We start from the raw sequence: 24,588 nt of genomic DNA, 5'->3' as shown, positions 1-24,588 counted from the left end.
TTGTGACGTACTGGTAGCCAGCGCGGGGGATTTCTGAGTGACCCCCCCGGTGGTTTGTGACAGCTGGTCTTTATTAAAAGCAAAGGTGCTCCCCGCTGCATAGAAAATCATTTTTTCCCCTCTTAGTGGCTGATGTTTTCAGTTCTCCATAGCGTGTCTATGTAGCGGAGGTCGCACAGCTTGTTTGATGGGGTTTCGCCGTGCTAAGTAACTGTTACCCAATATGCCCCGAGGCTTCGTTTTCCTTTGCAAAACATTTTATGTCAAGGAATTCCCTTAGCATCCAAGGAGCTATTAGCACACTAATATATCTTTGCCCGGGCCCAGCAAGACGATCCTCAGAAGGCCGGTAAAATCTAATTTATTTTTCTAACTGGTTTCAATAAATGACAAGTGTTCGGAATTTTGTGTTACCTACGTTAAAAAAAAAAATGGAGCTCGGAGCTTGTACTCTGCAGCGAGATTGCTGAAGAACGGAGCGAGCTCTGGTTTAGGAGGGATCTGAAACGAGGACATCCACGTGCAGAGGTTTCGGATTTCTTTAGTCATATTTACCAGGGAGGGCAGGTGCAAAGTGGCGAGATTTGTAATGTAAGCAGCTTTTATTTGTGTTATTATATTACATTTATGGAACAAGGATCTTGCAATTTTCTGCAGCCGATGATAATAATGCACCAATGTAACGCGGCCCCGTTATAATGCACATTTCTATTCCGTCGGCACAGTGTGATGCGCTGCCATAGTGTGATGAATCGGCTCGGCCGGGAGCCCCAGAAGCCGCTACAGCAATTAAAATCGGACAAGTACCAGATGAATCTCAACATTGACTAGTATAGACTACAAGATATACCGTATTTTCCCCCCCTTTTTTTTAAAAAAAGATGCACCAGATTATAAAACGCACCCCAAATTTAGAGGAAAAAAAAAAACATGGAGTCTATCTTATACTCCTGTGGTGTCTTAACGGAGGGTGGGCTGCAGTGTTGGTGAAGCGGGGTCACAGGAAGCAAGGGCGGTGCTGGAGTAGGGCGCTGCTGCGGGGGCTGTGCTGGCTGTGTGGAGGAAGGCGGTGCAGCAGGTGTCCCAGATGCTGTGTCGGCGGTGTGGGCTTCAAAGAAATGGCGCCCGGAGTCGGCGCGTGTGCAGATTTAGCTCTCGGCTCAATGACAAGCTGAGATCTCATCTACGCACGCACCAGCTCTGGGCACCATTTTCCTTAAGCCTGCTGCTGGGAGATCAATGGGCCGGAGGCAGCACGCGCACAGATGAGATCGTGAGCCGAGAGCTCCATGTGCACATGCGCCAACACCAGGCGCCATTATTTGAATCCCGCACCACCGACAGAGGATCTGGGACAGCCGCCGCACCACGCAGCCAGCATAGTGCCCACTGCCAGCATGGCCCCCATTCTCCACCTCCCGGTAAGGGTACTTTCACACTTGCGTTGGACGGCTTCCGTTGCTATCCGCAGCCTTGAGGAATTACGGTAACCGTTGCAGGAAACCGTTATATTCCTCATAGACTTCTATTAGCTACGGATAGCAACGGATGGTCTTGCATTGCATCCGCCCCCTGGCGAATCAGTTGTTTTGACGCTGACCGTCAGTGACCGTCGGGCGGATGGAACGCTGCATGTAGCGTTTTTCTGCACTTGGCGGAGTGTCAAAAAAACGCAACCTGCAGGATTCCGTCGGCGTCCGTTGTTTTTATAATGGACGCCTATGGGGGCGGATTCCGTTAGAATCCGTCATTTTGACGGATTCCGTTAACGCATCCGTCTTTACACAACTGCGCATGCCCAGATGTGTAAAGTCAAGGAAAAAAAAAAAACCTATAACGGATTGCGTTATTTTGTACGATCCGTAGCATCCGTTGTGCCACTATATGCAACGCATACGTTGCATGCGTCACACAATGCAATGCTACGGATCCCGTCCAACGCAAGTGTGAAACTAGCCTAAGCTACATTTGGATTATAAGATGCACCCCTCATTTTCTTCCCAAATTTTTGGGAGGAAAAGTGCGTCTCATAATCCAAAAAATACGGTATATGGTTTAAAGGTGAAAAATAACGACGAGCTGAGGGGAAGACGTCACATACAAAGACCAATTAATAAGTCTTACCAACATCCATTGCAGTTTCCATAAAGCTTTTCTGCCTTGAAGCAAATTCAGCCAGTAACTTCTGCTGCCTCTCCCTCGCCTTCTGACGTCTGCGGTACAAAAGCAAAGGTTTATGGTATAAATATATGCAACAGGTTTTTAGTGTCAATTTGCAAGCTTAAGGAACTTTCTAACTATTTTGTACTATTTTGCTGCCGCAGAGTCTCCTTTATTGAGCTCAGAGCTCTGCAAAAATGTTACAGATTCATCAGAGCTCCTACTCTGCTCTGACAAGTCTCTTTTCAAATCCTCCTTTCTCATAGTTTTAGAAACAGCAGCAGGGAAGGGGTTGTAAAATTATCTGCAGCGGAGAGGGGAGAAAGCATTTAATGCTTTATGGAGCGCAGAGAAACAGGCTGTAGAAGAGAGAATAGGATAGTATTGGAGCTGTACTAATACATAAAAAAAGTGAAGACAGCAGGGCCCTGGGTGCACACAACGCTCGAGACATTCCCACAAAAGAGTAATCAAACTGCACTAGTTAAACTGCAACAGCATGTAAAAATAATTTTCCCTATGTCACGTGTGTCCACTGCCTATAAAAAGGGATGTTTTGCCACTTATGAACTGACTTGTATTCCCTATAATAGAACTTTGCACCATTCCTCTGTTGCTACTCCTAGAATTTTTTTTGTATAAATTGACAAATGGGCGTTACCAGTTGGGGGTGTCTCCAGCTGGGGTGGGATTGTGTCAGACCATGTAAGGACAACCGCCTGTTGTCAATTTACTCATACAAGAGGAAACCAAAAAGCACAAATCTTGCACATCAAGAACAAACAAACCAAAGCCACTGGAGGAGGCTGTACACATGGGGCGCTCTCCCTCTTGTTGCTGTACGCATGGGGCGCTCTCCCTCTTGTTGCTGTACACATGGGGCGCTCTCCCTCTTGTTGTTGCTATACGCATGGGGCGCTCTCCCTCTTGTTGTTGCTATACGCATGGGGCGCTCACCCTCTTCTTGCTGTACACATGGGGCGCTCTCCCTCTTGTTGTTGCTATACGCATGGGGCGCTCTCCCTCTTGTTGCTGTACACATGGGGCGCTCTCCCTCTTGTTGTTGCTATACACATGGGGCGCTCTCCCTCTTGTTGCTGTACGCATGGGGCGCTCTCCCTCTTGTTGCTGTACGCATGGGGCGCTCTCCCTCTTGTTGTTGCTATACACATGGGGCGCTCTCCCTCTTGTTGCTGTACGCATGGGGCGCTCTCCCTCTTGTTGCTGTACGCATGGGGCGCTCTCCCTCTTGTTGTTGCTATACACATGGGGTGCTCTCCCTCTTGTTGTTGCTATACACATGGGGCGCTCTCCCTCTTGTTGTTACTGTACACATGGGGCGCTCTCCCTCTTGTTGCTATACACATGGGGCGCTCTCCCTCTTGTTGCTGTACGCATGGGGCGCTCTCCCTCTTGTTACTGTACACATGGGGAGCTCTCCCTCTTGTTGTTACTGTACACATGGGGCGCTCTCCCTCTTGTTGCTGTACACATGGGGCGCTCTCCCTCTTGTTGCTGTACACATGGGGCGCTCTCCCTCTTGTTGTTGCTGTACACATGGGGCGCTCTCCCTCTTGTTGCTGTACACATGGGGCGCTCTCCCTCTTGTTGTTGCTGTACACATGGGGCGCTCTCCCTCTTGTTGTTACTGTACACATGGGGCGCTCTCCCTCTTGTTGTTACTGTACACATGGGGCGCTCTCTCTCTTGTTGCTATACACATGGGGCGCTCTCCCTCTTGTTGCTATACACATGGGGCGCTCTCCCTCTTGTTGCTATAGACATGGGGCGCTCTCCCTCTTGTTGCTATACACATGGGGCTCTCTCCCTCTTGTTGCTATACGCATGGGGCGCTCTCCCTCTTGTTGCTGTACGCATGGGGCGCTCTCCCTCTTGTTGCTGTACGCATGGGGCGCTCTCCCTCTTGTTGCTGTACGCATGGGGCGCTCTCCCTCTTGTTGCTGTACGCATGGGGCGCTCTCCCTCTTGCTGCTGTACACATAGGGTGCTCTCCCTCTTGTTGTTACTGTACACATGGGGCGCTCTCCCTCTTGTTGTTACTGTACGCATGGGGCGCTCTCCCTCTTGTTGCTATACACATGGGGCGCTCTCCCTCTTGTTGTTGCTATACACATGGGGCGCTCTCCCTCTTGTTGCTGTACGCATGGGGCGCTCTCCCTCTTGTTGTTGCTATACGCATGGGGCGCTCTCCGTCTTGTTGTTGCTATACGCATGGGGCACTCTCCCTCTTGTTGCTGTACACATGGGGCGCTCTCCCTCTTGTTGTTGCTATACACATGGGGCGCTCTCCCTCTTGCTGCTGTACACATGGGGCGCTCTCCCTCTTGTTACTGTACGCATGGGGCGCTCTCCCTCTTGTTACTGTACGCATGGGGCGCTCTCCCTCTTGTTGTTGCTATACACATGGGGCGCTCTCCCTCTTGTTACTGTACGCATGGGGCGCTCTCCCTCTTGTTACTGTACGCATGGGGCGCTCTCCCTCTTGTTACTGTACGCATGGGGCGCTCTCCCTCTTGTTACTGTACACATGGGGCGCTCTCCCTCTTGTTTTTGCTATACACATGGGGCGCTCTCCCTCTTGTTGCTATACACATGGGGCGCTCTCCCTCTTGTTGCTATACACATGGGGCGCTCTCCCTCTTGTTGCTATACACATGGGGCGCTCTCCCTCTTGTTGCTGTATGCATGGGGCGCTCTCCCTCTTGTTGCTGTACGCATGGGGCGCTCTCCCTCTTGTTACTGTACGCATGGGGCGCTCTCCCTCTTGTTGCTATACACATGGGGCGCTCTCCCTCTTGTTACTGTACACATGGGGCGCTCTCCCTCTTGTTACTGTACGCATGGGGCGCTCTCCCTCTTGTTACTGTACACATGGGGCGCTCTCCCTCTTGTTACTGTACGCATGGGGCGCTCTCCCTCTTGTTACTGTACGCATGGGGCGCTCTCCCTCTTGTTGTTGCTATACACATGGGGCGCTCTCCCTCTTGTTGCTGTACGCATGGGGCGCTCTCCCTCTTGTTGTTGCTATACGCATGGGGTGCTCTCCCTCTTGATGTTGCTGTACGCATGGGGCGCTCTCCCTCTTGTTGTTACTGTACGCATGGGGCGCTCTCCCTCTTGTTGTTGCTATACACATGGGGCGCTCTCCCTCTTGTTGTTGCTATACACATGGGGCGCTCTCCCTCTTGTTGTTGCTATATACATGGGGCGCTCTCCCTCTCGTTGTTACTGTACACATGGGGCGCTCTCCCTCTTGTTGTTGCTATACACATGGGGCGCTCTCGCTCTTGTTGTTGCTATACACATGGGGCGCTCTCCCTCTTGTTGTTGCTGTAACGCATCGGGAGCTTTCCTTCTTGTTGCTCCCACGCTACCTGGTCCAAGTTAAGCGCACAACACTATCCTTTCTTACGTTGGTCCCTTTATTTTACTCACTTATATAGCACCATTTACTACACAGCACTTTACAGACATTATCATCACTGATCCATTGGGGCTCACAATCTACATTCCCTATCAGTATGTCTTTAAAGTGTGGGAGGAAACCCACACAAACACAGGGAGAACATACAAACTCCCTGCAGATGTTGTCCTTGGTGGGATTTGAACCCAGGACCCCAGCGCTGGAAGACTGCAGTGCTAACCACTGAGCCACCGTGGTTTATCTGGCATTACTATTTGCATTATATATTATATTATATACACACTATTCTTTTGTTTTGTTTTATATATCAGTGCTGCACTAGCCCTTTAAATGTAAGTCCCCTGTCCCAAGTCTTATACTCACCTGCCACCATCTTCATCTTTTTCCAGCGTCGCTCTGGTCAGTCTCCGGCGATTTGTGACTTGCCGGCAGCTCCAGTGTTTCATGGAGCGCCCAAGGTCAGAACTCAATACAAGTGTATGAGAGCCTTGTTCTGGCTCTCATAGACTTGTATTGAGAGACAAGACATAACTTCTGATTTCCGTAGAGTCAGACGCTACAGGCGCAGTAGAAGCAGTGGCGAAAAAGGATGAAGCTACTAGAAAGTAAGTATAAGACCAGAGACAGGGGACTTACATTAAGGCCAGGGCCACACGGGGCACTACTGCAATCCTCGCATGACACTCAGCTCACGCTGGCAGCACAGCAGGAGCCGAGTGTCATGCGAGTGTCCCTGCGACTGAGGTCCGACTGTACGAGTGGACCTCAGCTGAGGAGGTGCGGAGGGGAGGGCTGGTGCTGCAGAGGGGAGGGCCGGCACTAAGGAGGAGAGGGAGGGGATTTCTCTCCCTCTCTCCTCCGTTGCCGGCTATTGCCATTCTCGCCGTGCACTCGTGGTACACTGGTGTACTGCGAGTGCAGTGTAATTTTTCTCTCGCCCCATAGACTTGAATAGGTGCGAGAGAAAGTCTCGCATTACAGTCGTAGCATGCTGTGATTGTCCGATTAGGGCTGAGAAAATAATCGCTCATGTGCGCTGACACACAGGCTAGAGTTGGTCTGAGTGGAATGCGATCCTTTATCGCACTCCACTCGCACAGTTTTTCTTGCCTTGTGGCTTAGGCTTTAAAGCGACACTCCAGAGCTTTGAAAAAAAAAAAAAAAAAAAAAAACTGGACTGGTGCGTTAAAGAAAAAAAACAACAAAAAAAAAAAAAAAAACAACAACAAAAAACCCAACAACTGTCCTTTACCCTCTCCTCTGGGGTCTAGTAGTCTCAATTGCTACTTCCAATGTTTGTGATTGTCTGCAGCGCCGATATCACGTCGACCTCCATACATCAGCCAACAAACAGGGGTTTTCTAACTCCAAAAACCCCCTAGTCTAAATTGCTGTATGAACCCAAAGCTCACAGATCCCCCTGCTCCACTCTAATAACGCGCCTGAAGCTGCTAGAGAGCAATGATACATTTGCAATCATAAAAAAGGAAGGATCGATGCAGCATAATGTACATTTATTCCCCAATATAACAGTATATTAATTACATGCACATTGTGTTATCGGCTGTAAATTACACAGTAATCAAAAGGGATATTGCAAATATAAAGACTTTATGTTGACTGAGATTGCTTGCAAACAAACCGCAACCAAAATCCTAGTAATATAGACATATGCAATAATGGCGCCGTATAAATTAACACCATAATAAACCAACGCATTTCTAGGCAGAAAATTAATCAGATGCAGTAAAAATGATTAAAGGGTAACAAAGCCGTAAGGAGAGGACCAGTCTGCTCTCCTGACCTGGTATAATGACTATCCGAAACTGTGCAAAAAACTCTGCATCGTCTTGTTTTTAGGACTGTGTTGTGCAGTTCCTCTATTGCTCCTCCTGGAAATTTAGCAATAGATTGATAAATGGGTGTTACTAGTAAGAAGGGGTGTCCCCGTACATTTTAATTATTTATTACTTAATTATTATTTAATTAATTAATATTATTTTATTTTTTATTATTTATTATTAATTATTTAATTATTATCCAATCAGTGCTGACAGGCATTTTATTTTTTGCCATAAATTTCTAGGAGGGATAAGAGGAACAGAACATCACTGCAAGGGGGGGGGGGGGGGGAAAGGAAATGTTGCTATGGCAAAATATCTTACCAAAGAAAAAAAAAAAAAAAAACACAGCCGTCAGGGGTCTCGGAGGCTGGGACCCTCAGGAATCAGCTGATCATCATTGCTGGTTCCTACATCAAAAAAATATTGCCTGTTAATCAAATTATTCAATTTGACTACCGTATTTTTCGGACCATAAGACGCACTTTTCCTCCCCCCCAAATGTTGGGGGAAAGTTGGGGGTGCGTCTTATGGTCTGACTATAGGGCTGCGGCCGGGAATCAGGGTGCTGCGGTGGAGCGGGTCATCGGGGGCACGAGCAGGCAGCAGCAGCGCCTGCCGTGACCACGTGGGCCCGCTCATTACATATGCACGCCCATCCCCCGCCCATTTCTCAGCGCAGAAGCCGGCGCTGCCAGGTGGGCGGGATGACGAGCGCGGACGCGCGCATAGCAAAGAGCCGGCCCGCATGATCACCCGTGGCAACTACAGCCTAGAGTGATCATGTGCGGCTGTATTCACTGCCCCCCGCGCGTCATCATCAGCGCGGGGTGCAGTGAATCAGTGCACTCACCCGTCCCAGTGTGTGGAGCCGTCCCCCTGCAGCATGCGATGTCTTCCTGTCTGTGCCGGTCAGCTGATCTGTGCTGGTCAGCTGATCGGCACAGACAGGAAGACATCGTGTGCTGCAGGGGAACGGCTCCACACAAACAGGTCAGCGTGCCAGAGAGGAAGATATGATCGGTGCTGGAGGGAGTGAGGAAAAGGTGAGTATAAACGTTTATTTTTTTTATCTGTGCTATAGGATACAGGCCATATACCAGGATGGGCACGATGGGGGCATATAGCAGGATGGGAGTATATGAGCAGGATCGGGGTATATGAACAGGATGGATGGGGGTTATATGAACAGGATGGGTGGTATATGAGCAAGATGGATGGGGGTTATATGAACAGGATGGGGGGTATATGAGCAAGATGGATGGGGGTTATATGAACAGGATGGGGTTATATGAACAGGATGGGAGTATATGAGTAGGATGGATGGGGGGTATATCAATAGGATGGGGGTATATGAACAGGATGGGGTATATGAACAGGATGGGAGTATATGAGCAGGATGGGGGAATATGAGCAGGATGCTGGTATATGAGCAGCATGGGGGTTTATAGCAGGATCATATACAAGGCAGGAGGATCATTACCAGGATGGGGTACCTTAGTAGAGAATTTGGGGCCATTACCCCCATAACAGTGTCAGCAGTAGATCCTTGCCCCATAACAGTGTGTCATGACCACATTTTTTTTGCTTAAAGTTTTATTTTCCTCCTCTAAAACCAGGGTGCGTCTTATAGTCCGGTGCGTCTTATAGTCCGAAAAATACAGTAGTTGAAACACAGTGTCTTGACTAATCTGGAGGATGTATCCCAAGAGGTGATCTGCAACTTATTTGATTGCCTGGTGAAAAATCCAGTTACGTCATCCTCTATATCTTCGTTGGAAAAGGAAATGCCCGATCGGCTCTTTGGGCAGCAACCGGAGGTTGCAAAGGACGTATGAATCAAGCCGCATACAAGGTTATCCTGGAAAAACAGTTGCTTCCTTCTGCTGAGGCAATGTTCCCAAACTCTGAGGACTGTTTCCAGCAGGACAATGCACCATGCCACACAGCTAGGTCAATCAATGTGTGGATGACGGACCACCACATCAAAACTCTGTCATGGCCAGCCCAATCTCCAGACCTGAACCCCATTGAAAACCTCTGGAATGTAATCAAAAGGAAGATGGATAGTCACAAGCCATCAAACAAGGAAGAACTGCTTACATTTTTGCACCAGGAGTTGCATAATGTCACCCAAAAGCAGTGTGAAAGACTGGTGGAAAGCGGCCAAGACGCATGAAAGCTGGGATTAAAAATCATGGTTATTCCACAAAATATTAATTTCTGAATCTTCCTGAGTTAAACATTATTAGTATTGTTGTCTCTAAATGATTATGAACTTGTTTTCTTTGCATTATTTGAGGTGTGAAAGCACTGTGCATTGTTTTGTTATTTTGACCATTTCTCATTTTCAGAAAATAAATACAAAATTTATTGCTTGGAAATTCGGAGACGTTGTCAGTAGTTTATAGAATAAAAGAACAATTTACATTTTACTCCAAAATAATATACCTACAAAGAGAAAAATCAGGAAAACTGAAAATGTGGACGTGGTCTCTTAATTTTTGCCAGAGCTGTATATTACCTGTTATGAGACTATTTTCGTAATAGACTGGTGGCTCCAAAACAAAGAAAGGTACAACAACAGAATTCTGAAGGTGGACTTCTCTTGTCTGATAACGCAGTATAAATAAGGCTAGGTTCACATTTCCGTTGTTTTGCATCAGTCACATGTGTTGCTTGACGCATGTGACTGATGCGTTGTACAACGGATGACAAAGAACAGAAATCATTGTCGGAGTCCGTTGTGTGCAGGGGGCGGAGCGCGAGGGGGGCGGAGCCAAGCGGGGCCGTGGCGCTGAGGACATCAGTGCCGCGGGGACTGCAGGGCTGGGGATGTGTGTGTGTGTGTGTGTGTGTGTGTGTGTGTGTGTGTGTGTACACATGCGGAGTGCGGGAGGGGGCGGAGCCGAGTGGGGAAGTGCCTCCTTGCACACGTATCCAGGGTAAATATCGGGTAACTAAAAGCAAACCCCTTTTTGCTTGGTTACCCGATATTTTCTTGGATACCAGCGTACACCGCTTAGCGCGGGCTCCCTGCACCTGTAACCAGTGTAAATATCGGGTAACTAACCAAAGCGCATTGCTGGTTACCCGATGTGTATCCTGGTTACGGGTGCAGGGAGCCAGAGAGAGCATGCGCAGCAAAATCCTACGGATTGCGCTGCTCAAAAAAACGTTACAGGCTGCGTTGCTCCCGCCCTGCGGTCAGTTAAAAAACGACTGACCGCGACGCAGCGGATGCAACGCAGCATCATCAGTCGCAATCCATCACTAATAGAAGTCTATGGGGAAAAACTGGATTTCTGCAAAATATTTTGCAGGATACCGTAATTCCTCAAGGCGACAGATTGTGACTGATGCAAAACAACGGAAATGTGAACCTAGCCTAACAGCTCCCAATGATCAGCTGTTATTAGTTCCTGCAGTGGCGGATGAACAGAGCTGGAACAGCAACATGTAGCGACCTCGGTCAGGGATTGCTGATCAGCTCTTATTCTCTTAAAAGGGAATCATTCCGCAGGTTTTTTGCTACCTAATCTGAGAACTGCATAAACCAAAAGACAGGGACCACAATTTCCGCAATGTCACTTAGGCTACTTTCACACAACAGTTTTTTGGCATCAGGCACAATCCGGCGTGTGCCTGATGCAACGGATCCGGCGCAGGATATGCAAAAACGGATGCACCTGATCCTTTTTGGTTTTTTTATGGATCCGGTATACCTGATCCGTCAAAAAATGGATCCGGCGCATCCGGTTTTGCATCCGTTTCGTCCGTTTTGGTTTTTTTGCTGGATCCGTTTTTTTCAATACATCGGAGCATGCTCAGTTTACAAAAAGGGATCCGGCGGCCGCATCCGTTTTTTTTGCCGCATTACGCCAGATTCGGTGTCCATAGGCTTCCATTGTAAATCACACCGTATCGCGTCGGATCCGGCACAATGCGTTTTTTGTCAGAGACAAAAAACATTACAAGTGACGTTCCATCCGGCCGCTGCATTAGCCAATTATGACGGATCCGGCAAAAGCCGGATGCAACGCAAGGCCTTCAGGCACAATCCGGCGCTAATACGAATCAATGGGGATCCGGCACCAGAACAGTTTTTTACCGGGTTGTGCCTGATAGAAAAAAAGACATGTGTGAAATTAGCCTTAATGGGCTGCTTGCTGTAATTTTGAGGAAAAAAGAAAAAAGAAAAAAAAAAAAAAAATCAGGTGATCTGCAGGTGATCACTAGGGGATTAGTAAACCTGCTACCAGGTAGTCCTACATATTCATTTGCGCTGTATAACCCCACCCCAACACTGATTAGCAACTTTCTGCCTAAGCGCTATACACAGAAAGCTGCCAATCAGTGGTGTGGGCGTGGTTATAAAGAGGTCAGCATTCAGAGCACTGCCAGATCTGCTGCAGATAAAGCTGTAATTTTATCAAAACTGCAGCAAGTAGCCCACTGTGTGATACATCGCTGGAATCAGGAATTCGGTCCCTATATGCTCTCAATTGGTATAGAAAACAAACAGATTCCCTTGAAATAGCATATATTCTGCAGCACCTGGCAGCGGAGTCTACACATTGCTGTGCTGTTTTAGCCCCTTTAAATGTTTACATTAACCCAACGATGGAACCAGTGAGGGTCCCGCACCCCCCCACCGATCTGTAAAGACCCGACTGTGGTTCTTCTGGCCCGTAAATCAACAGCCTCGTAGGCTGTTCACAGAATATTCATGGTCGATCCGTGCATAGTGTCGGTGGTTGGACGTGTGTGTGTGTGTGTGTGGGGGGGGGGGGGGGTTGGGGCACACGGCCTTAGGGCGGATTCACACAGTATCTCCTTACGACTGTAATGCAACCTTAAGAATAATTTTAGTGTAGGGATTCTGGAGTAAATGAAGTCCGCCATGCCCAGCGTTTCCCTTTGGAAAGCCTATAATCTTCATGAGTAAATGCGCCAATGTGCTGTGCTTTGCCGCCGTCATGTCCTTGTGTGGCATCGGCGCTTTATATTCTTGCATTTCGCCATCCAAGTTCCGCTTCAAGTTAACCGGGTCTGACTGTAAATAGAGATCCCTAATAAGAGGACATAAACTAACTGTGACAGATTCAGTGCAGCTCAGTAATTTTCCGTGATGGCTCACGGGGATGAGACGCTGAAGAAAAAAAAAAAAAAAAAGAAAAGAAAAAATTGCGAGGCTTTGCAGCCTTTCCTCGAGTGCCGGATCTTTGTTTCTATGGCGACAGCGCGTCATTTGGGTAATGCCACCTTTTGTCTTCTTCTGCAGGTTGGAGTGGCCACAAATGGCTCATCATGAGGCGTATATCGGCCGCTCCATCTTCATTACCAGAAAACTAGACTTGAAATCGAGGGGGGAAACGAATGAAGGTGGCGTCGTGTGAGGCGCCCGACGGAGGCAAATTAGATTCATCTTCATTCAGAGCTGTCAACAACGACGGCCATTTGTGAATGTGTCACCGACCCGGCAAACAACAGGTCTGCAAAGGAGAGGAAGGAGCAGAACCTACAGCCGAGGGGTAAAGGGAAACCGCACTACAAAAAACACCATGCAAAAGCCCTATACAAATCCATCATCCAAAAAATGTTACATGCAACCTCCACTAACAACCAATGCTGGAAGATTCATTTATAGAAGAATTTTATGGTCCTTTGCATTTTTTTTCATATTTTTTTTAGCATTATTAGAAGACTACAAAGGATAGAATCATAGCATGGTAGAATTGGAAGGGACCTCAAGGGCCATCGGGTCCAACCCCCTGCGAGTGCAGGTTTTCCCTAAATCATCCCAGCTATATGTTTATCCAGCTTTCACTTGAAGATTTCCATTGATTGAGAGCTCACTACTTCCCGCTGTCGCCTGTGCCACTCTCTGACTGCCCTCACTACCTCCCGTGGTATCCTGTTCTACTCCCTGACTGCCCTCACTACCTCCCGTTGTTGCCTGTTTCACTTTCTGACTGCCCTCACTACCTCCTGCGGTCGCCTGTTCTACTCCCTGGCTGCCCTCACTACCTCCCGTGGTATTCTGTTCCACTCCCTGACTGCCCTCACTACCTCCCGTGGTATCCTGTTCCACTCCCTGACTGCCCTCACTACCTCCCGTGGTATCCTGTTCCACTCCCTGGCTGCCCTCACTACCTCCCGTGGTATTCTGTTCCACTCCCTGACTGCCCTCACTACCTCCCGTGGTATCCTGTTCCACTCCCTGACTGCCCTCACTACCTCCCGTGGTATCCTGTTCCACTCTCTGGCTGCCCTCACTACCTCCCGTGGTATCCTGTTCCACTCCCTGACTGCCCTCACTACCTCCCGTGGTATCCTGTTCCACTCCCTGACTGCCCTCACTACCTCCCGTGGTATCCTGTTCCACTCTCTGGCTGCCCTCACTGTCAAAGTTTTCCTAATGTCTAATCTGAATCTCCTTCCTTTTACTTTCCTCCCATTACTTTTTGTACTTCCTTGTACTAATGAGAATAGGGTGGTTCCCTCTCCACTGTGACCACCTTTCAGATATTTGTAGACCGCTATTAAGTCTCCTCTCAGCCTTCACTTTTTTCAAACTAAACATTCCTAGCTCTTTTAGCCGTTCTTCATATCACATGGTTTGCAGACCTTCTACCATCTTGGTTGCTTTCTCTGGACTTCCTCCAATATATTGATGTCTTTCTTGAATTGGGGCGCCCAAAACTGTACACAGTATTGCAGGTGGGGTGTGACAGGGGCAGAGTATAGGGGAATAATTACCTCTCCTGATCTAGAATCAATGCTTGTCTTGATTCATCCCAGAATTTTGTTGGCCTTTTTGGCTGCAGCTCCGCATTGTTGGCTCATATTGAAACCCAGATCTACTATTATGCCCAAGTCCTTTTCCCGATGCTATCACTTAGTTCTATTCCTCCCATAGTATATATGCTTTTTACATTTCTTTTACCCAGATGTAGGACTACTCTTTCCTTTCCAGTGTTGGCTTCTTCTATCTTAGTATCATCTGCGAATTTTATAAGTTTCCCAGTAATTCCGTTGTCCAGATCATTTATAAAATAAGATCTAAAATAAAGTAGTTATGACATAAAAGTTAAAAGCTTATAGACACCTTAGCACTGTTTTTCATTTTTGTCTCCTTACTTCCTAAATGCAAAATTAAGCTTCTATTCACATGATCTTCATTAATAATTTCCTACCATTGTGTTTGCGGCATAGTCTATGTAGCTCCTCTAAATAACAGGCTGTGCTGCTGCAGAGACTGCACAGCTCCACTAAATGACAGGCTATGCTACCGTAGAGTCTGTGCAGCTCCTCTAAATAACAGGTTGTGCTGCCGTAGAGTCTGGCAACTCCTCTAAATGACAGGCTGTGCTGCTGAAGAGTCTGGCAACTCCTCTAAATGACAGGCTGTGCTGCTGTAGAGTAGGTGCAGCTCCTCTAAATGACAGGCTGTGCTGCTGCAAAGTTTGGCAACTTCTCTAAATGACAGGCTGTGCTGCTGTAGAGTCTGTGCAGCTCCTCTAAATGACAGGCTGTGCGACTGCAGAGTCTGTGCAGCTCCTCTAAATGACAGGCTGTGCTGCTGTAGAGTCTGTGCAGCTCCTCTAAATGACAGGCTGTGCTGCTGTAGAGTCTGTGCAGCTCCTCTAAATGACAGGCTGTGCTGCTGCAAAGTTTGGCAACTTCTCTAAATGACAGGCTGTGCTACTGCAGAGTCTGTGCAGCTCCTCTAAATGACAGGCTGTGCTGCTGTAGAGTCTGTGCAGCTCCTCTAAATGACAGGCTGTGCTGCTGTACAGTCTGTACAGCTCCTCTAAATGACAGGCTGTGCTGCTGTAGAGTCTGTGCAGCTCTTTTAAAATAACAGACTGTGCTGCTACCTACAACAGTTGTTGACAATGGCTCCTGGCTACTGTTTCCTTGTGTCACCGGAGTACACTACCATAAGGTATTGGTGAGGAGGGAGAGAGGTTATATACAACTGTGCAGATAACAGCGGTAGGGTGGGAGAAACACCATGAGATTTTTTGTTTTGTATTCTGAGAAAAATAAAGAAAGTACAAATCAGCAGCAATTTTATACCTATTGAGGATAAAATCAATTCTACAAGCAAATGTATGTAAAAAAATAAATAAAATCAAAATAGATATATTCATAAAGAGAGAGAGAGAGAGAGAGACAGACAAAGACAGAGACAGCTACCTATAGCTATCTATGTATGTATATACATAAATACACACATACATACACACATACATGCATAAGCACATATATTTTATCAAATAAATACATTTCTATCTCCGATTATGAGCCACTTCCTTTTCTCTCTCTGCCTTCTTTCTCCACTTATGACTCACTTTTTCTGCCTCCTGAACTCATCGACTACTTTTAAAAGAACATGTAAAATACATTTTATTCACACACAAGACACACGGCTAGGACTCAAACTATAGGAGCTTGATGAGAGGGGACAAAAAGGCAGGATGAGTGGCACAGATTCATTCAGCTGCTCATGTTAATGAATTTTCCCACCACAGTGCTGGATTCACAGCTACATTGCTTAGTACAAGTATGATGTCCTCCATGTTGCTGCCGAATATGTGCTACATAGAGACAGAAGCGCAGAAATCTCTCAAAAACTGTGTTTATGGAAGACATCATAGCAGCTCACCTACAACTACTAGCTCAGAGACGGAGCCTGAAGAAGGGCTGCAGGGTACAAGTCAAGTCAAGCTCGGTGGCTCAGTGGTTAGCACTGCAGTCTTGCAGCTCTGGGGTCCTGGGTTCGAATCCCACCAAGGACCCCATCTGCAAGGAGTTTGTATGTTCTCTCCATGTTTGCGTGGGTTTCCTCCGGATACTCCGGTTTCCTCCCACACTCCAAGGACATACAGATAGGGACTCTAGATTGTGAGCCCCAATGGGGACAGTGTTGCTGATGTATGTTAAGCGCTGCGGAATATGTTAGCGCTATATAAAAATAAAGATTATTATTATTATATGATTAAGTCACGGCCAGAAATGTTATTCCTCATGTACACACACTTGACAACATAAACTGAAACGTCATCATAAAATCCAGGAGAGCACTCACATAGCGAACTCTTATTTGGATGCAGATTTTCTGCAGATGAGGTAGCTGAAATTTTAGAGTAACATTTGGATGTAGTCTCCAGGAAAAAGCTAATAATAATAATAATAATAATAATAATAATAATAATAATAATAATAATAAATATAATAATATATATATATATATATATATATATATATATATATATATATATATATATATATACATATATAATAATAAATATATATACATACATACATTATATATATATATATATATATATATATATATATATATATATATATATAAACACAACTATCCTTACTCAAACTACCTGGGTCCAGCTGCAGACAATAGACAACGGGAGCAGCCGAGTCTCAATACTGGACCCTGGCAGGGTGAGAGTAAAGCACATTGTTTTTGTTTTTTTACTTCGGGAACTTATAGGAAACACTATTCTGAAAGGATTTGAACCCCTTAAAGCACCACTAAAGAAAAAAAAGTTTCCATCACATAACATGTATTGAAATAGAGAGCCTTTACCTTTCCTCTTTGTCCAGTGTTTTCTTCTCCGCAGGACTAGACTTTTTGGGTGGAACGGGTGGAGCAGCTTTCCTACAAATTTCATCAATACTAAGTTTGTTTGCGCAGCTTCTCTTCGCAGCCTTCAATAAAATCCTTTCCACAGCCGTTACGCCGTCCCCGTGAGCATATTTCGATAAATCTGCTTGGGCGAGACAATCCGGATCACCCAACCAGGGTGGACAATAGGAGTCCGACTTCCCAGACAGTTTCTGGTGAAGCTTAATCAGTAAGGATAGCATGCTTTCTTTCACCTCTAAAATCACCGTGGTTAGCTGAGGCGTTGAGCCCGGCGCTGTCCACTTCAGTGCCGAGGATTTAGGACGCACAACTTGATTGGCTTCGCTATTGCTTCGGTTAATTATTTCCTGAAACTTCTTCCTCCGTTCAGCGACCAAACTGAAAACTTGAGCAGTGCCAGAGTTCTGGGGGTGGGGGGAAATACAGGAAATCAATGAATATCGCACTGGCGTGTACTCACATTTATACTACGCACTCATGTAAAAGTTATCAGAACATTTAAACCCTTTGCAGCGACCCCCTATGGTGGCCTTGTGCCTTCATTATACAGTATCGTGCGGGCTCAGCAGTTGAGCCTGTTCCATACAGCATAGATGCCAATGTTTTACGCGAAAAGTAACTTATGAAACCACAAGAGTACAACTGTTAAATCCTCTTGTCAAGCAGGACAGAGGCATTAAAAAAGCTATAATATGGAAGCCGTCCCGCCCAGACAGTGGCCGGGCTTCATAGGAGATGATCAATTTTAAGATACACTGCAAAAATAAAGTATCGAAGCATATTGTATAAAAACTCAATAAAAGTATAAGAATAACAGTGAAAAATAATAAAGAAGGGAATTTTGTTTACTTACCGTAAATTCCTTTTCTTCTAGCTCCAATTGGGAGACCCAGACAATTGGGTGTATAGCTATTGCCTCTGGAGGCCACACAAAGTATTACACTTAAAAGTGTAAGGCCCCTCCCCTTCTGGCTATACACCCCCAGTGGGATCACTGGCTCACCAGTTTTAGTGCCAAAGCAAGAAGGAGGAAAGCCAATAACTGGTTTAAAGACCAATTCAATCCGAGGAAACATCGGAGAACTGAACCATACCACATGAACAACATGTGTACCCGAAAAAACAGAAAAACCCAGAGAAAACAGGGCGGGTGCTGGGTCTCCCAATTGGAGCTAGAAGAAAAGGAATTTACGGTAAGTAAACAAAATTCCCTTCTTCTTTGTCGCTCCATTGGGAGACCCAGACAATTGGGATGTCCAAAAGCAATCCCTGGGTGGGTAAAAGAATACCTCATGATAGGGCCGTCAAACGGCCCTCTCCTACAGGTGGCCAACCGCCGCCTGAATGACTTATCTACCTAGGCTGGCGTCTGCCGAAGCGTAGGTATGCATCTGATAATGCTTGGTAAAAGTAAGTAGACTCGACCAGGTGGGTGCCTGACACACCTGCTGAGCCGTAGCCTGGTGCCGTAATGCCCAGGATGCACCCACGGCTCTGGTAGAATGGGCCTTCGGCCTTGAGAGAACCAGAAGCCCAGTAGAACTGTAGGTTTCAAGAATTGGTTCCTCGATCCCCCGAGCAAGGGTGGATTTGGAAGCTTGCGACTGTTTACGCCGACCAGCGACAAGGACAAAGAGTGCATCCGGGTGGCGCAGGAGCGCCATGCGGGAAGTAGAACCTGAGTGCTCTCACCAGAACCAACAGATGCAAATCTTTCTGAAATTGATGGACTGGACGAGGACACAAAGAAGGTGAGGTGATATCCTGATTGATATGAAAATGGGATACCACCTTAGGGAGAAATTCCGGAACCGGACGCAGAACTACCCTGTCCTGGTGAAGGACCAGGAAGGGAGTTTGTATGAGAGCGTTGCTAGCTCGGAAACTCTCCTAAGAGACGAGACCGTTACTAGAAGGCCACTTCCCGTGAAAAACGGGAAGGGAGACATCCTTCAAAGGCTCGAAAGGCGGCATCTGGAGAGCAATTAGAACCTTGTTCAGATCTCAGGGCTCTAACGGCCGCTTGTACGGAGTGCTGAGAAGACAAACTCCCCGTAGGAACGTGCGTACCTGAGGAAGTCGTCGTTTCTGAAAAAATACAGATAGCGCTGAGACTTGTCCCTAAAGGGAACTGAGCGACAACCCATTTTCCTACCTAGATTGCAGGAAGGAAGGAAACATAGACGATGCAACCGGCCAGGGAGAAACACCCTGCGCCGAGCACCGAGATAAGAACATCTTCCACGTCCTGTGGTCAATCTTGGCGGACGTTGGTATGCTAGCCTGTCTCATGGTGGCAACCACGTCCTGAGGTAATCCTGACGACCCTAGGTTCCAGGACTCAATGCCACACCATCCGGTTGAGGGCCGTAGAATTCAAATGGAAGAATGGCCCTTGAGACAGCTAGTCTGATTGGTCTGGTAGTGCCCCCGGTTAGCCTACCGTGAGGCACCACAGAACCGAGTACCACAACATCCTCGGCCAATTTGTAGCGACGAGGATGGCGCGGCCGCAGTCGGTCTTGATCTAGCGCAGTACTCTGGGCAACAATGCCAGAGGTGGCACCTAAGGTAGCTGGAACTGCGACCAATGCTGAACTAAGGCGTTTGCCGCCAGAGCTCGATGATTGTGAAACCGTGCCATGAAGCTGGCACATTGTTGTTGTGCCGTGACGCCATTAGATCGACGTCCGGCCTCTGTCAGCGGCGCCAGATTTCCTGAAACCCGTCCGGGTGAGGAGACCATACTCTTTCGGCCACACCTCAGCGACTTAGGAAGTCAGCTTCCTAGTTTCCACACTTGGGATGTGAATTGTGGATATGGTGGATGCCGTGTCTTCCACCCACATCAGAACCTGCCGGACTTCCTGGAAGGCTTGCCGGTTGCGCGTTCTTCCTTGGTGGTTGATGTATGCCACCGCTGTGGAGCTGTCCGACTGAAGTCGGATATGCTTGCTTTCCAGCCGCTGTTGGAAGGTTTGTAGGGCAAGATACACTGCTCTGTGTTCAAGAACATTGATCTGAAGGGTGGACTCTTGCTGAGGCCACGTACCCTGAGCGCTGTAGTGGAGAAAAACTGCTCCCCACCCTGATAGACTCGCGTCTGTCGTAACTATCGCCCAGGATGGGGATAGGAAGGACCTTCTTTTTGACCAAGAGGTGGGAAGAAGCCACCACCGTAGAGATTCCTTGGCCGCCTGAGAAAGAACGACGACTCTGTTGAGGGACGTCGACTCCTCGTCCCATTGGCGGAGAATGTCCCATTGTAGTGGACGCAGTAAAACTGCGCGAAAGGAACTGCCTCCATTGCTACCATCTTACGTAGGAAGTGCATGAGGCGTCTCAATGTGTGCGACTGGTTCTTAAAGAAGAGCTTGCAGCCCGTAGTGAATGCTGTTTGTCTAGCGGAAGCTTCACTATCGCTGAGAGAGTAAGAAACTCTATGCCTAGATATGTTATCGATAGGGTCGGGGTCGGATCTGACTTTAAAAAGTTGATGATCCACCCAAAACTTTAGAGAGTCTCCAGCGCAACGTTCGGGCAGTGTTGGCATGTTTCCTAAGAGAGTGCCTTGACAAGTAGATCGTCTAAATACGGGACCACAGAGTGACCCTGAGAGTGCAGGACTGTGACTACTGCTGCCCTGACCTTGGCGAAGACCAGTTGGACTGTCGCTAGCCGGAAGGTAGAGCTACGAACAGAAGGTGTTCGTCTCCTATAACGAAGCGTAGAAACGCTAGTGCTCTGGATCAATCGGCACGTGTGGATAAGCATCCTTGATGCCTAATGATGCTAGGAAATATCCTTGGGACCTTGAGGCGATGACATGGCGGAGGGATTCCATCCGGAACCGCCTGGTGTCCACGAGCTTGCTGAGCATTTTTAGATCCAGAACGGGACGGAACGGCCCGTTGTTATAGGTACCGCAAAGAATTTGGGGTAAAAACCGTGACCTTGTTCCTGAAGAGGAACGGGGGTCATCACTCTTTCTGCCTATAGAGTGCACCCTGTTTGCAGAAGAGCAGCGGCCCGGCCGGGAGGTGGAGAAATTCTGAAGAATCGAGTTGGAGGACGAGAAGTGAGCTCTATCCTGTACCCGTGAGACAGAATGTCTCACACTCAATGGTCATTGACCTATGGCAGCTAAATATCGCCAAGGCGGGAGAGCCTGCTACCGACCGAGGCCGCAAGTCATGAGGAAGCCGCCTTGGAAGCGGGTTTTCAGACTGTCGCTTTTTTGGGCGAGACTGAGCCCGCTAAGAATCTTAGCTCCTCTGATCCTTTTGAGTCCACATTGGACGAGGAAAAATGGGACCTGCCCGAGCCTCGAAAAGGCCGAAAACCCCGACTGCCTCTTGCTCTGTTGGGGTTTGTTGTGTCCGGGCTGAGGAAAGGATGAATCCTTACCCCTGGACTGTTTAATGGTTACATTCAACGCTCACCAAACAGTCGGTCAGCAGAAAAAGGCAACTGGTTAGGCAACCTTTTTTGGAAGCAGAATCTGCCTTCCATTCACTTAACGAGCAGACCAGGCTCTGCTTAAAAACACGGAGTAGCGGAGGCTGCCGCCGCACGGTTCGCAGAGTCCAGGACAACCTGAACCGCGTAAGAAACAAATGTAGACATTTGAGAGGTTAAGGATGCCACCTGCGGCACAGATGTACGTGTAACCGTGTCAATCTGTGTAAGACAAGCTGAAATAGCTTGGAGTGCCCCAAGGGAGAGAATGCCGGAGCCAACGGTGCGCCGACAGCCTCATAGATGGCTTTCGACCAGAGATCCATCTGTCTGTCAGTGGCATCTTTGAGTTTGCAGTTCCATCTCCCACTGCAACTATGGATCTAGCTACAAGCCTGGAGATTGGAGGATGCCGCTCGGGACATTGGGTCCAGTCCTTGACCAAGTCAGGGGACAGGGATAACGTGTATCCTAAGCCGTTTGGAGAAGCGCATATCTGGATAAGCGTGGTGTTCCTGGACTGCCTCTCTGAAGGCAGAGTGGTCCAGAAAAATACGTGAAGCTGACTCCTCCACTGGAGGAGCTGTGAGAAATAACCCACATTCTATAGATGGACGCTATAAGATTATTTACTATGGCGTCACGATCAGGTGTATCCAGATTGAGAGCGGTCTCAGGATCAGAATCCTGAGCCGCTACTTCCGCCTCATTACACAGCGAGTCCTTCTGTTAGGACCCTGATGAAACCGAGGCCGCTCATAGTGAGCCCGCTTAGGCTGTCTGGGACTGACGTCCGTGCAGAGCCGTGACTCTGGGATGCGTGTGACATTCCCGGAGCTGTTAGTTATTCACACTGAGGGGGGCCATGGATCAATGATTCAACAGTGCCCATGTTGTGAGAGACATGTCCGGACTGCTAGGCTTCTAGTATCATAGCCATAGTCTCAGAAAAACTGTCAGTAAATACTGCAGACACCGTCCTCATCCCCTGGCCATTAGTGCATACAATGGGAGTCTATGTAACCTGCCGGCCGTATAGCCGTACATGCTGTACCAGCTGTATAGAAAAACATGTGGTTCTGCACCTTTGTTTTACACAGAGAATATGCTGATAACTCCTCCGCATAATCCAGGAGGGTATATACAACGTGCGACCAAACAGTGCAATGTATATAGTACAAGCATATCTATAAGTGCACTTCTGCACTAGTGGGGTTAGCACCACAGGTGCTGCTTAACGCCTGTTGCAGCGATTGTGTGACTATCAGAATGCCAGGGTCTTCCACACTTGTCTCTGTATCGTACAGAAACTGACACTAATGGCTGCCGGCGTCCTTGTAGAGAAGGAAGCCGTGGGCGTGCCTGAGAAAGTGCGGGAATCCGGATTCACAGTGCACACAGTGAGAGGGGTGGAGTATGCAAAACATACTCCAGCTCTCAGCGCTGCTCTATGCAGCGTCACGCCCCTACCCTGACTGTCAGGGCTGTGGGCGGTAACGAAGGGAGACTAGGCCCAGAAGCCGGGGACTCGAGTTAACAGCGCGGCCGCCGTAAAAGCGCGGGCCGCGCTGAAGTCCCCGGCGCACCACAAGCGGCCGGCGCGACCGATTCATAGAGGTGGCCAGCGTCCCGCCCCTCTCCTGACTGGCAGGTCTGGGGGCGGGAACGAACGGAAGCAGGCCGCAAAAGCCGGGGACTCTAGTTATCAGCGCGGCCGCCGTAAAAGCGCAGGCCGCGCTGAAGTCCCCGGCGCACTACAAGTGCCAGCCGCGCCGCAGTCCCAGCGGCCGGCGCGACCAATTCCCATAAGTGAGCCTGCTTCAGCGAAGCTGAATGAGGCCATGGCACAGGCGCCGCAGCGCTGATGTCCCCCGGCGCACTACAACACCCAGCATGCTGCGGTGTGAGCGCCAAATGCACGGGGACACAGAGTACCTTGAGGAAGCAGGGCCATGTCCCTGATGTACTCCGCTCCATCCAGCATCTTCTCCAGGGGCTGTAGATGGAGCACGGTCTCAGTGCCTGGAGACCGGTAAATCCCACTTCACCCAGAGCCCTGTAAAAAGGGATGGGGAAGGAATCAGCATGTGGGCTCCTGCCGCCGTACCCGCAATGGGTACCTCAACCTTACAAACACCTCCGACATACAGTGGGGTGAGAAGGGAGCATGCTGGGAGCCCTTAGTATGGGCCCTCTTTTCTTCCATCCGACATAGTCAGCAGCTGCTGCTGACTAAAAAGTGGAGCTATGCGTGGATGTGTTGCCTCCTTCGCACAAAGCACAAAACTGGTGAGCCAGTGATCCCACTGGGGGTGTATAGCCAGAAGGGGAGGGGCCTTACACTTTTTAGTGTAATACTTTGTGTGGCCTCCAGAGGCAATAGCTATACACCCAATTGTCTGGGTCTCCCAATGGAGCGACAAAGAAATAATAATATATTGTTAATAAAATAATGATCAAATAATTAATATAATTTTATCAACATTATATTACTGTATTAGTTGTTATTTAGTTAATTGGTATGACTAATTATTTGTTATGATTTTATATTATAAAATTATAACAATTAAATAACTAATTATAACAAATAATTATTATTAATTAATAGTTATGATTTAATAAAAAAAAAAATAAGGTTTTGGGGAAAAGAAAAAGGAAGAGGACTAAAACCTAAAAAAAAAAAAAAAACCCACCCACAACATTCTTTGTAATTACTATAAAAATTACCCAAATTACTAAAATATCACAATATTTATACCATGAAATGAGAAAAAAAGAAAAAGTTAGAATTGCTCATTTTTGGTCAAAAATTAATTTAAAGAATAAAAAAAAAATTAAAAAAAAAATATCGACAAAAACATCATACATCTCTAAACCAACAAAATCAATCCTTCACAAAAAAAAAAATTTGGTATCAACATACCGTAATCTTGTGGACCTGAAGAATCACAATTAACACCGAAAAAACAAACACCTTCCCCCCCCAAAAAAAAAAATTGTACAAT

General features: G+C 47.6%; 1 protein-coding gene across 1 annotated transcript in view; it reads right to left on the bottom strand.

The window, feature by feature from the left end:
- The window catches only part of UBR3 (ubiquitin protein ligase E3 component n-recognin 3), a gene marked incomplete at its 5' end in the record, with an annotated part of 224,320 nt that overhangs the window by 113,357 nt on the left and 86,375 nt on the right, over positions 1 to 24,588 (bottom strand). Inside the window, 2 exons of the mRNA XM_075319687.1 lie at positions 2,125 to 2,213; positions 17,066 to 17,529. Of these exons, the coding sequence (XP_075175802.1) occupies positions 2,125 to 2,213; positions 17,066 to 17,529 (553 nt within the window). The remainder of the gene's footprint in view (positions 1 to 2,124; positions 2,214 to 17,065; positions 17,530 to 24,588) is intronic.

The sequence above is a fragment of the Anomaloglossus baeobatrachus genome, chromosome 7, assembly GCF_048569485.1.
Source record: "Anomaloglossus baeobatrachus isolate aAnoBae1 chromosome 7, aAnoBae1.hap1, whole genome shotgun sequence".
NCBI classification, from domain to species: Eukaryota; Metazoa; Chordata; class Amphibia; order Anura; family Aromobatidae; genus Anomaloglossus; species Anomaloglossus baeobatrachus.
Note: the sequence above shows the minus strand (reverse complement) of the source record. Positions and strands in the feature narration are given on the sequence as shown.